The following is a 12,681-nucleotide window of genomic DNA, read 5'->3' on the forward strand; positions in this document are numbered from 1 at the left end:
AACTGCTTTGCCTGGAGGATGAAAATACTATGAAGCTGACTGTTCTTTCTACTGGAAGTTTGTAGGCCTGTGGGAGAGATTTGGTTTTCAGCTCAGTGTTTTCTTTATCTCCTGTCTTACGACAATTTAAATAAAAGCTTGTGCTCTGAGGATGAAGGAGGAGCTTCATTAGGCTGCTTAAGGGATTGAGTGTTGCTCTTCCACTGTGGCCTTTTAATATGTGACTTAGTGTGATGTATCTTTTTTTCTTGCCAGAGGTGCTCAGCACTTTGGCTCAGTGGTAGTTGTAGATACTCAGCACCCTTCAAATCAGGTTTCTGTGTTGATATTTTATATCGCCCATTTTATAAAAAGGGGACTGTGATAGCTAGTTCTTCCTAGTGTGGTGTAATGAATGTCTGTAAAGCTTGCTGAAGGGTTTGAGTGATGCTTTTTCAGGCTGGCAGTGGAGCCCTTCAGACAGGCCCTCTTTTGCTGAGATCCATCAAGCCTTTGAAACGATGTTTCAGGAATCCAGCATATCAGATGGTAAGTCTGGTTCCCTCTTTGCCATTTATGCAGATGGGACAAAGAGTAACTGCATCCTTAATTCTGCATGTAGTTCCTTTCAGATAACTTCACAGGCTACTTGGCGGTGAAACTCAGTCATAGCTTGTATTGCCCGGTATAAACTCTGCAGAATGCAGAGAGATGCGTTTACATGTGGGCTTTTTCTGACTATAAGCGTATGCCTGATTTTAAAGGGCCAGAAGGTTGAACAGCCTTCAGGAACCTTTGTGCTGTATGCTTTTCTTTTGTGCTGTTAACTTGGAGCAGCTCAATAGATTTTATCTTTTTTAATTGTAGTGATTTTTTTTTCTGTGCACTGCAGAGGTGGAGAAGGAGTTGGGGAAGAAGGGCATGAGGAGTGTAGTGAGTAACTTTCTCCAAGCCCCAGAGTTACCAACCAAAACACGAACATCAAGGAGAGCTGCTGAAAACAAAGATGCCAATGAGAGCTTGGAGACAGCACATGCTCGAGGCCAGGGGGAATGTGGTAGGTTTTATTTAAAGTCATTGTTCCTTCAGGAAATACAGAGGAAAACAAAATATATGGTCAGCTCTGGGTCATCACCTAGAAAAAGACATGCCTAATGACAGGTGACTTTCTAGATAAGTATTGTTTTCAGGCAGCAGGCTACTGAGTTTGCTTTCCTGGATTGAAAACTCTTCTTACCATTTTTTGCAGGAAGATAGGTTGTTAATCTTGCGACCAGACACAAGCACACAGCAGCCAGGAGTGTGATTCTTTAGCTGTCTGAGAGACTGATGCTATACCTGCTATTGCTTAGAAAAGCCCTAGAAGTTCTTTTAACTTAATGGCTGTTGCCTACAGTTCCCTGTAGACCATAGCCTGAGCACGGAGCTCACTGATCATATGCCCTTCCCTGGCAGGGTAACAGTGGGATCTCCCACTGCAGCTGAGTGCTGTGTAATCTGCTGCGTTCGAGCCTCTCTACACCACCACACTGCATAATTCAAAGCAGAACGATTGCTCGGGTTTAGGAAGCCCCATAAGGGAAGTTCTTCACTGTTCCATCATAGCAGTGCTTGCAGTACTGAAGAGTATTACTTTTGGCAGATACCAAATACAATTTCAGCAAGGGACACAGAGGTATTTATAGTGTCTTCCATGAAGTTAAACTCTCAATCAATTTCTTAAAGCACTTAACCTTCCATTCTGAGGTAATGAAAGCAACAGTTAAACACTGAATATAGAGGTAGATTTGTATCCAGTTCTTTGAAAAATAAGTGTAAAACAAAATACAATTTTGCAGGTGTGTTGGGCTTTTCCAGCTGCTGTTAAAGGTACCTTCTCTGACCATTCATATTACTGCCATCTTTTGTGTAATGACAAAGCCACCTAGTGCTACATATTTCAGTAGAAAAAGTGCCTCTAGGAAAATAGGGAAAAAAAAGTGAAATGTGAAATACTAGAAAAAGAAAGTATTAGTATCAGTGACTTAAACAGAAAGTAAGGTTATGTATAGAAGTGCTTGGAAACATAGTGATTTATAAACAGTGACTTAATTTTCTGATGAAAATACAGAGAATCTTCTATTCTTTAGGAAAAAGTCATGAAAAATGAGCACAGTATGCCTGTATTTATTTGTTATAACCCAATTAATACAACACTGTTAAAGACCAGTAGTAAATCTGGCCTGCCATATGTAAGAAATGTAATTGTCTAGTATTATAAGCTTTGAAGTAAAATAACTTCATTTGAAATACTTAAGGGCTTTGTGAGATTCAAGTGCAGCAGGAATAATATGATTTTAACATTATGCTGAGAATTATTTCAGTCTTTATTACGAAAGAAAATATCTCACATTAAAGTTTTATTGCAGTTTCCCATTTAGTTGTCAGTGTTTCCATAGCAAGTCCTGTGACTGGAAGCAGATCCTCAGTGAAAACTGCTGGTTTTCTCTGGATCTCCACAGCTCTGCTTTCTCCAGACACATTAAGGCCGTGGCCTCCCAAAGTGCTCTGGGAGGTCTTCTGGTTGTCCAGATGAACATTAGTTGACATGTGTGCATAGTTCAAATACGCATGGACTTGTGGAAGCATGCTGTCTTCCCAAAGTACACAACTAGTTTTCTTCCAGTTCCCCCTCCTCAAGCAAAGCTTAACACAACATTCACCAATATATGACTAAGCAGCGACCTGCTTTCTGTCTATAACTGCTTCATCTCCCTTCTTACTGCCTACTCGAGCTGTAAATGTATATGCTACCCTGAAGGCATTCCTCTTTTGAATTAGAGAGCCATCTGAGTGCCTGACCTGGGAATGAGACCTCCTGTCAGTCAAATACAGGGATCTTCAGGACTCAGTATAAATATATTATAAACCACTATTCATTTTTAAATACTCTTGTAAGTGGAGAGAGGGTCACCCCGTCATTTCCTTCTGGAGCTGAAGGAAGCGGTTACTCTCACTTTCCTCCGTTATTATACCAGGCTGGCTGTCTTCACAGTGAGATGGCCAGAAGTGTTCAGCTGTCAGAGTGGGTCTTGATTTCTGCTTGTGAAAAAGTTATTTCCATTCCCTGCAAAGGATGACATCAGGAAAGGAGGTTTTGAGTATCAGAATCTAAATGAACAAGGAGACTAGGGATTGAGGTAGGTTATAGAGAAGCCTTATTAATTTGGAGAGTTAGCCATTCCAAAGACATCAACAGCACAGGGATATTTATATACTTCATGCTGTCAAGTTTAGACAAGTCTCCACGTGTGGTGGTGGGAAAACGTAAATGTTTTGCATTTGTACATCGCTGTTCAAGTCAGAAACCTAAGGAAGAGTAGGCTGGCAATCAAGTCCTATATGGACTGCTTCAAAAATGAATGCAGACGAGATTAGAGACCACGTTCAGTCCAGGCTTCAGTTCTTCTGTACTTGCTTTACTCCTGGTCTGAAGCTGACTCTCTGTTTACAGTGTCTGCACCTTTTTGGAGGTGCTGCAAGGTTTGATCCTGGAGGAAAACAGATTGCTCTGTCTGTTGAGTCAAAGCTCAGTAGACTCTTTTCTGTTCCCTTGCAGACCTTCTGGAGCATGAACCTGCCATTTCTCCCTTGCTTCCACGGAAGGAAAGGGTGGCCATGGAAAGCAATTTGAATGAAGATGAGAGGTTGCTTCCAAAAGATAAAAAACCCAACCTCTTCAGTGCCCTTATCAAGAAGAAGAAGAAGACTGCCCCTACTCCTCCAAAAAGGAGCAGTTCCTTCAGAGAGATGGACGGCCACTCAGACCGCAAGGCAGGAGGTGAAGAGGAGGGCAGGGATGCTGGCAATGGAGCTTTTGCTGCACCTCCTACAGACGCAGCTGACCCCTCCAAGTTTCAGAGCTCAAACAACGGGGCTGGTGTCACCAATGGAGTTGTTACTGGGAACTCTGGGTTTTTATCTCCTCACTTACGGAAGAAGTCCAGCACAATGAGCAGCAGCCGAGGAGTGGCTGGTGAAGAGGAGAATAGTTCCAACTCCAGCAAGCGTTTCTTACGGTCCTGCTCAGCCTCCTGTGTGCCTCACGGAGCAAAGGACACAGAGTGGAAATCTGTGACTCTGCCTCGGGATTTGCAGTCCACGGGGCGCCAGTTTGATTCCTCCACCTTTGGTGGACACAAAAGTGAAAAGCCAGCACTGCCTCGGAAGCGGGCAAATGAAGCCAAGACTGATGCTGCTGTTAGGGGAACAGTGACCCCTCCTCCACGGCTGCTTAAGAAAAATGAAGAGACCACTGATGATGTGTTCAAAGATGCAGAGTCAAGTCCTGGCTCCAGCCCTCCCACTCTGACACCAAAACTTGGCCGTAGGCAACCTGCTGCCCCTCCTTCCTCCAGTGTGCTCCACAAGGATGATGGAGTCAAATCCAGTGCCTTAGGTACCACTGTGACAATGGACCAAGGTTCTGCTGCCAAACCCAACTCCGCTGGGTTTGCAGGTGCCAGCAAGGCTTCTACTGAGGAGCCACGAATGAGGAGGCTCAAGCAGACCTCGGAGTCAACAGGGAAGGACAAAGGGAAGTTATCAAAGATGAAACCAGCCCCTCCGCTTCCACTCTCTTCGTCCTCCATTGGCAAGCCTGGAAAAGTATCTCACAGTCCCAGTCATGAAGCAGCAGCAGATGTGGTTTCTGGTCCGAAATCCAAACAGTTGACTCAGGTTGCAGATGCTGTGAGCAGTGATGCTGTCAAGCCAAACCAGTCAGGGGAAGGTGTGAAAAAGCTGGGGATACCCTCTGTACCAAAGCCACAGTCCTCTACAAAGCTGATGATGAGCACAGCAACCTCTGCTGCCTCTTCCTCATCTGTACCGTCTGCCTCTGGTGGGGACCAGCCATCATCCACAGCCTTCATCCCTCTCATATCCACCAGGGTCTCGCTGCGGAAGACCCGACAGCCCCCAGAGAGGATTGCCAGTGGCACCATCACTAAAGGAGTGGTATTAGAAAGCACTGAGGCTCTGCGGATCGCCATTAGCAAGAACTCTGAACAAATGGCAAGCCACAGCGCTGTCTTGGAGGCTGGCAAGAACCTCTACACCTTCTGTGTGAGTTATGTGGACTCCATTCAGCAGATGAGGAACAAATTTGCCTTTCGGGAGGCCATCAATAAGCTGGAGAATAACCTACGGGAGCTTCAGATCTGCCCAGCAACAGCTGGCAGTGGTCCTGCAGCCACTCAGGACTTTAGCAAACTTCTCAGTTCGGTGAAAGAAATCAGTGACATTGTTCAGAGGTAGCAGAAGCCAAGTTTTAAAAAAATAAAATAATAAAAAAATCATAAATGGGCCAAAGCCAACTGTGGAGAGAATAACAGCATGTGTGGACTGACAAAAGACCAGGCCCTTCAGGTTAGGGATGTGCAAAAGACACAGACTGTTAATGGATGCCCCAGCTCCAAAGAGTAGGGCTGTGTTCAAGAGGCACTTTCCACCCTCTTAACCCAGGTTTCCTGTGAATCATATACTCACAATTGTCTTATCTGTGGAGTTCTTGCCTTGTGGACTACAAGTCTAAATGCTGATGTCACACCATGCCTTCTTATTAATATTTTATTGTTCTGGACAGGCCATTAAGACTGAAGTGAGACTAGTGGACACTGAGATGCTGTCCTCCTCTGGAGGACTTCTACTGCATTTTCGTTCCCTCCCTCTGCCCCACTGTATACAAGGATGAGTGTTTGAATAGCAAAATACCCACTGCTTTTCTTGGGGGAGTTGCAGCACATAACCGTGGCCTGAGTCGGACATTTACTTGACATTAATGCAACCAATTGGGAGCTTGGGAGGCGTGGGGGAGGGAAGGGGGTGTGTGAGGGGGATTTTTAATGTAACTTTTTAAATGACAGAACACTACAAGTGATGTTTACCCAAATTCTTCCTGTGATTCCACCTGCTGCCCTTCATAGCTGTGTTTTTAGCAATTTCATAATGTTGTTGAGCCCAGATGAGTTGCTTGGGTTCAAAATTTTGCAAACAGCACCCACTAATGTAGTGGCACAGGAGCTTTTTTGTGGATCTCTCTTGGTAGCGTTAAAGGACTGGAGAAGGTCTGAAGAAGAAAGACTTTGCTGTCATGCTCTTGAAATTTAATATCAACTGGGCTGGACTTTGGGATGGAGGGTTGCAGAGCATGTCTGGGAGCAGTAGGCTGGTGCTGATCAAGGAATTACTGCATCACTCAGCGAGAGACAGGAAGGTTGCAGCAGGGGGAAATAGCTTAGGAAGAGCTCAAAGATAACCGCTGTGCTTCCAGCGGCTGTTTCAGCTGAGTTTGCACATTGCAGATGGGCAAGAGCTGCTGTTTGTCCAGTTGAGTTTCCAGCCACTTCTATTCTATGAGCTGCAGAGGAGCAGTGAGCAGAGATAAGAGCTGTTTTGGAGCTGCCTTTGGCTCTCCCACAGAATCCTGTGCTTTGGGGGGGCCATGGCACCTCCCTTTCTGTGCCAATGCTAAATCCCATTGAAGGGTTCAAACGCCAGTGCTTTGAGGTTGAAACCGTCGGTTACCTGCATGCCCATGTGGTTCTAGCTAGCATCAAAGAAGGATCTGTGAAGACTGTGGACACTTCTCTTGGGTACATCTCCCAAGGACACTGCCACAAAACGCTGACAGCAGGACTCCTGGGCTGCCTTGCCAAGGTCCTGTGACCTTCCCAACTAATGCAACATGACTGGGAACTAACTGTGACTTGTGACAGTAGTGAAAGAACAAGGTTTAGGGCTATTAACAGTGCAATTTAACTCCTTTTAACAGTTCCAAACGAGAGAGAGAGAAAAAAAACATTTTCCATGTCCTATTCTCCCTGTAACTCTTGTGACCCCTGTTGTGTATCTTAAACACTAATTGCCTTCAATTGTATTTTATTATTTTCTCTTTGGAACTGTTTGTTTTGTATATGATTTCCAGTAGTTAGCTCTTTTATGTGTTCACACCACTTCTTGCCCTCACAAACAGCCATGACTTAACACGTGACAAATGTTTAAAAGAAAATATACACTTCTGCCACTGGCTGCCTTTAAAAATGTAAGAAAAAAAAATCCTTGGACTGTCTCTTTCCTGGAGGTACTGTTTTTACCTTGATAACATATTGTGCCACTATATTATGCATTTGTATCTCGTTATTACACACTTTTGTAGACTTGTCTTTTATACAGTGTGTAAATAGCTCTGTCCTTCATCTCTGTGACACTTAAGGGGGTTGTTCCCCCTTTATTTTGGTCCAGTACAGATTGTTTCTGTACATGACTTTCAATTCTTCCTCCTCTTTCTGTGTTTCATTTTTTTGATTCATTTTTTTTATTCCAGTCTCTCTTGCGTAGCATATTTAAAAATAAATCAGTGTTGAGGAAAACTTGTGTTTGTCTGTTAACAAGGCTTTTCAAACCCAATTAACCTTTCCCTAGCTGCTGCACTTGAAAAGTGGCGTTCCCTGTTCCAGTGATTCCTCAGGGCCTTCAGGGACAGCAGGCTGCTCACAGACAGGCGGCAGCGAGTTGCTCGATCCTTTTGACCTACCTTTGAAAACTCAGGAAAGGAAAAAAGAAAAAAAGGCAGAATAAAGACTATGCTGTCACCTGTTTCAAGGCAAAGACTTTGTTGCCTTGAATGAAATTTAAATCATGGGTGCAAGTTTAACTTTCCTTCCAAATACTATTGTTAATTCAGTATTCTGTGTTTCAGCTGCCATTGGCTTTTTTTTTTTTTTTTTTTTTTTTCCTTTTAACTTCTGTGCTGTGAAATGACCTGGAGTTTCTGTTCTCGAGCAGTTCTGGCTGCTCCTCCCCTCCCTCCCTGATCCCTCATGGTGCAGCGGCCATCTGAAACACACTTGGCATGACGCTCTCAGCGCAGACCAGGAGTGAAGAGCTTCCCGCTCAGCTCGGTTGAGATGCTGACGAGCTATACAGCCACCATGCTCTCACTTTACAGGTTTTCTCTCTAAGAAAACTGAGATAATGTTTCCAGAAGTCCATTTTATTTCCTGTTTTCAAACCACCTTGGGTCTTTCCAGCAAATTGTAATGGAGGGACTTGTACTAGGGTACTTAATACTAGTACCAAGTAATGGTTAAAATGAGACGGACTCTGCCTTGAATAATGAAGATGCTAAGCAGACAGTAGAAAGGGATGAGAAGAAAACAGAGGCAAATCGAAGTAGGAGTGGTGTGCCCCCGGTCACGCAGTTGCTGCTTGACAAAGCAAGGTTAGGACCTAGGTCGCATGACTTTTAGTCTGCTCCTTAAGTCCCTGGTAGAAGGTGGCGGGTTTGGTGCGGGGACGTGATCCTTCGTGGAGCGTGAGAACTAGGCTCATCAGAAGGCTTGTCTTGCTGTGGCCGAGATTGCATCGTGCCTCTTCTAAATTAGCATAAGGAAGATGAAAAGAAGAGCAGGAGGATGCTGTTGCCAAGTATAAATTTAAGTAACGGCCTGCATTTAGCAAGTCCCAGACTACTTTTCAATGAAGCTGATGGTGGTCTGTGAGCGCACACATAAAAGGTAAGGGGTTGATGGTTGTTTTAGGACAGTGACCCATGGCAAAAATCGAAGTCTAGGCTGTTCTTGATTTACATCTCCAGCACCAAGACTTGAATACGTTTAATAGCCGTGCACTGAGGGAAGATGGAGAAGCTTAACCTGTCCCTAAATACGATCATTGCTGATGGTTTTCACGACTGTTTCCTTAGGGAATAGTCTCTGGTATCACAGGAAGGTGGAGGTCAGTTGACCTGTCTGGGGAATGCCCCTGGATCTGCAGTGTTGGAAGTGAGAGAGAGGGATTAAAGGCTGAATTTAGCCAAGTACAGTTGGAGTTGATTTAACAGATCAATGCATTTAACAGTTTGATTGCTCCAATTTTCAAGGCTATTGAGCTTGAAAGCGAGAGTGCTCTGGGGGAAAAATAGCTGTGTTTGTGGTTTTGTTTTTGGTTTTTGCGTCTTGGAAATTACAATGTTTGCTCTTAAGTTTTCTTTTAACGTCATCCTGCCCCTTAGTTGCAGCTTTGCTGAGAAGTTGCTTGTCACAAGATGTAAAATGTAGCTGGTGGGTTTTATGCTCCTTTTCTCCGCCACCCCCCCACCCCCCAAAAAAAAAAAAAAAAAAAAAGACCCGCTGGAGCAGCCTGTCTTGCAGCAATGCTGCTGGACAAGCGGCGCTCCCAGGCTTGTGGGGGCATCTGCCCGCTCCCGGAGAGGAGCGGGAGTGAACTGACAGCCTGTTCTCTGGTTTGACAGTAATCCTTCCGTGGCTGGAGAGAGAGGAGGAGGATACACTGAGCTTTGTGTCACCCTCGGAGAGAGGCTGCGTTGCGTTGTCGCGTGTGCACCTAGAAGAACAGACCGACCCCGCAGAGCGTGCGGGACGCCCGAGAGCCTCTCCTGGACCAAGGGTGAATCTCGGCCCGGGCTGGTTGCTGCCACGGGCGTTCCCGGCTGGACCAGGCCTGATGCTGTGAGCGTGCCTTAGAAATGACGGTGGTGCTGAGGCCACGGGAGCGGGGGCAGCGCCCTGCAACTCGCTGCGCTCCAAGGTGCCCCCCCGAGGCCGGGACCACGGCTGGGCCCGCGGCTGCCCTGCAAACGGGGCTGTGCTGAGCTGCTGCCCTGCGGAGAGGGAGCGGAGAGGGCGAGCGCCGCGCGCGGCGGGCTCTCCGGCGGGTCGCGCTCGGCCCCTTTCCTCTCCCCGTGCTCCCGCCGGGGGAAGCGCTGGCTCCCGCTTTCGCGTGAAGGACGAGAAGGCGCCGGGGTGGCGCGCCGCGCTCGCAGCCTCGTTAGGCGCGTGGTTGTACCGCGCGGCGCTGAGCCTGCTCCTCCGCCGCTCTGCCCGGCCCCCGCTCCGCTCAGCGGCTTCGCCCCCGCTTCCCCGACGCGGCCGGTGCCGCTTCTCCCAGCTGCGCTCCGTCGCCGCGGAGCGATGGGTTTACGGTCCCCCGCCAGCCCGGCTTCGCCCCGGAGCTCCCCCTCCCCTCGCTCGCCCCCTGCCCTCCCTCCCGCCTGTGGCTCGGGGCAGGATCGACCGCTGCGCGTTTATTGACGACGGGAACGCTCCAGAGAAAGGGAAGAAAAAGGGACGTTGCCATAGAAACGTCGATAGCGCTCCCCGGCCCCCGGAGCCGCCCGGCCTCCGCCGGCGCCGCGTTGGCAGCTCAGGGGTTCCCGCCGGCGCCGCTTCCCGGCGCGACCTCCGCGCTCTGGGTTTTGGCGCTGCCGGCCCGGAGCCCGTCCTGGCCCGCGGGGATCCGGCCGGCCGTCGCTCCCCCGTCGTCCGTGCGTCTGGCCGTCCTGCGGGCGGCACCCGCCTGCCCTTCCCCGCGCGGCTCGGCGCGGCCCTCGGTCGCGCGCCGCTCCCGCGGAGCCGCGTGTCGCAGCGCGCCTCCTGGAGCCGCGTCCTTTTCCTTCTTTTTTTTCCCCCTAGCCAAGTCTTGACACGGTCTTTGATTTTAAGGGTGCAATTTAGCGCTTGCAAGTAATTGCCCTGCTTCGTTTTTGTGCCTGCAATGAAATATTAGCAGTCGTTAGGTGTCCAGCTTCCCAACAGCGCCGGCAAGCCGGGCGGTTAGACCTCTGCTTACGAACCCCTCCGCCCGCAACGGCAGGCGCGAAAGCCGGCAGAGCTGGTGGCGCTGGCGGAGCTAAACCTGCAGAAAGAAGCAAAAGGGCCCCGAAGAGCAGGGCTTGCTCTTCGCAGCCCTGCGCGTGCCGGGCCGGCTCCTCGCCGAGCCGCCCCTTCGCCGGCGGCGCGGGGGCCTGGGGAGCGGCGGACGCCGAAGGCGGCTCCGTGCGAGGGCCGCGGTTGGAGCCTCTCCATGCCCGAGCGCTTCTGCAGCGGCTGGGAGCGGGCACAGACGGGGCTGGGAGGGCGTCGCGAAGGCCCCGGTCTTCGTGCGAGCGCTGGGGTTGGGTGCTGAAGCGGCTCCGAGGGGCCGGTCTCTGGATCGAGTCGGGGAGCCGGCAGCGGGGTGGCTCCGTGCGGCAGGGCCGGTGACGCCGGGGCGGGTCTGCCTGCTCGCTCGGGGGTTTCCGCGGGGGGGACTTCCTCGGGCCCGGCTGCTTGGTCCTGCTTCCGCGCCGGAGCCGCTCTCGCGAACGGCGTCTCGGCGCTAAGCGGAGCTCGCTGCCGGAGGGAGCCGCCTCGCTCGCGGGGAGCTCGAGGCGGCGCCGCGGCCGAGTCCGGGCCGTCACCTCCCGAAGCGGAAGGCGAAGCCGCCCTTCTTGCGGTCATAGCCATGGAGCTCCTCGGCCAGGTGCCCCAGTGCGCCGCTGCGCCCCTCGCCGCCGGCGGGCCGGAGCCTGGAGCCCTCGCGGCTCCCGCAGCGGAGCCGGGGGGTGGCCCGCAGCGCGCCCGACTCCCCGCGGCTCCCCCGCCAGCCGCCCGGCCCGCCGCGCTCGGCCGCCGCCGCCGCCTCTCGCCAGCTCCGCTCCGGCCGGGTCCCCGGCGCGGGGTCTCCGGGCTCCTGCCGGCCGCCGGCCGGGAAGCAGGCGGAGCCCAGGCTCAGCAGGAACAGGCAGGACAGGGAGCGGGTCGCTCTCATCTGCGGGGTCGCAGGAACGGAGACAGGCGGCCGTTAAAGCGAAAAGTGGCAGAGGGAAGTGGGGTTTTTCCATCTTTTTTTTTTTTTTTTAATTGTTATCTTAAACATGTTGTCTTAACCCCCCCCCCCAGGGCCCGAGGGGCTGGGAAGGGGCTGCGGTGAGCAGGGCGCCCGCGCCGCCCCCGGCCGGGGGGTCCCTGCGGTGCCGGACGCCGCCGATCCCGCGGCCCCGGGCTCTGCCGCCCGCTCTTCCCGCCCGGCTCCCGCCTCGTCCCGGGGGCGTTCGGCCCCTCGCCGGCCGCGGCGCCCCTCGGGCAAGCGCTAGAGGGGCGATGGGTTTCTCCCGCGGGGGCGAGCGGCCGCGGGCTCCTCACCTCTCCGTCCTCGGCGGTGCCCCCGCGCCGCCCGGCCCGGCTCCTGCGGCTGCTGCGCCCGGCGCCCGACCCGGACTGAGCCAGGGAGCCGCTTCGCCCGCCGTTAAATACGGTCGGGCGCTAATTGCCGCGTCGCCCTCGAGTGCGGGGCCGGCCGGGCACATTCCAGAGGCCGGGATGCCGTGGGAGGCGGCTGGAGATGGAGATGGAGCGTGCCCACGCAGACATGCTGGGGGGGGCACACGCGGGGGCCGGCCCCAGCGCCGACCGGCGAGGCCGCAACGCGCCTCCTTCGCCTGCCGCCTGGGCTGGAGGAAGGGCGAGCGCGAGCCGCGCCGCTACGGGGCTCGGCGTCGCCGTGCGCCCTGCCGCTGGCGGGGCCGGCGAAGGATCGCGCTCCCGTGCCGCCCCTGCTGCAAACGCCTCCGCGCCGCCCCGCCGGAGGGAGCTCGGAAAAACGGGCCGCCAGCGCCGCGCCGGCTCCAGCTCCCCCATCCCGAACGCCCGCGCGCGGCGCACGGGGACGGCGGCGTTACGTCTCGCGGAGGAGCCCGGCTCTCCTGCTTTCCAGAGGAAGCTGAGGGGTGCGGCGTGATCCCCCCCGGGTTGCAGCCTGATTCCCCCGACGGGTTGCAATGTGATTCCTCCCTCGGCTGCATCGTGATTTTTTTTTTTATCCCCCCCCCCCCGCCCAAGGTTGCAGCCCGATCTCACCGCGCCGCTGGTGCCGGGGCGC

General features: G+C 52.3%; 2 protein-coding genes across 3 annotated transcripts in view; one reads left to right on the forward strand and one right to left on the reverse strand.

Annotated features, from left to right (window-relative positions):
• Nucleotides 1-7,391, forward strand: part of ABL1 (ABL proto-oncogene 1, non-receptor tyrosine kinase) — an 83,271-nt gene extending 75,880 nt beyond the window's left edge. For both annotated transcript variants that reach the window (XM_062591332.1, XM_062591333.1), the window contains exons 9-11: nucleotides 439-528; nucleotides 872-1,036; nucleotides 3,578-7,391. In XM_062591332.1, coding sequence (XP_062447316.1) covers nucleotides 439-528; nucleotides 872-1,036; nucleotides 3,578-5,277 — 1,955 coding nt within the window. In that variant the 3' untranslated portion in view covers nucleotides 5,278-7,391. The remainder of the gene's footprint in view (nucleotides 1-438; nucleotides 529-871; nucleotides 1,037-3,577) is intronic.
• A 3,826-nt stretch (nucleotides 7,392-11,217) lies between these two features.
• On the reverse strand, nucleotides 11,218-11,571 carry QRFP (pyroglutamylated RFamide peptide). The gene has a single exon (XM_062591228.1). It carries the CDS (start codon nucleotides 11,569-11,571, stop codon nucleotides 11,218-11,220), a length of 354 nt encoding a protein of 117 aa, XP_062447212.1.
• Nucleotides 11,572-12,681: the final 1,110 nt, after the last annotated feature.

Source organism: Rhea pennata, chromosome 18, assembly GCF_028389875.1.
Source record: "Rhea pennata isolate bPtePen1 chromosome 18, bPtePen1.pri, whole genome shotgun sequence".
Classification (NCBI taxonomy): domain Eukaryota; kingdom Metazoa; phylum Chordata; class Aves; order Rheiformes; family Rheidae; genus Rhea; species Rhea pennata.

Excerpts from the sequence above, each read along its gene's own strand:
- QRFP (XM_062591228.1), bottom strand. The coding sequence starts at position 11,571 with ATGAGAGCGACCCGCTCCCTGTCCTGCCTGTTCCTGCTGAGCCTGGGC.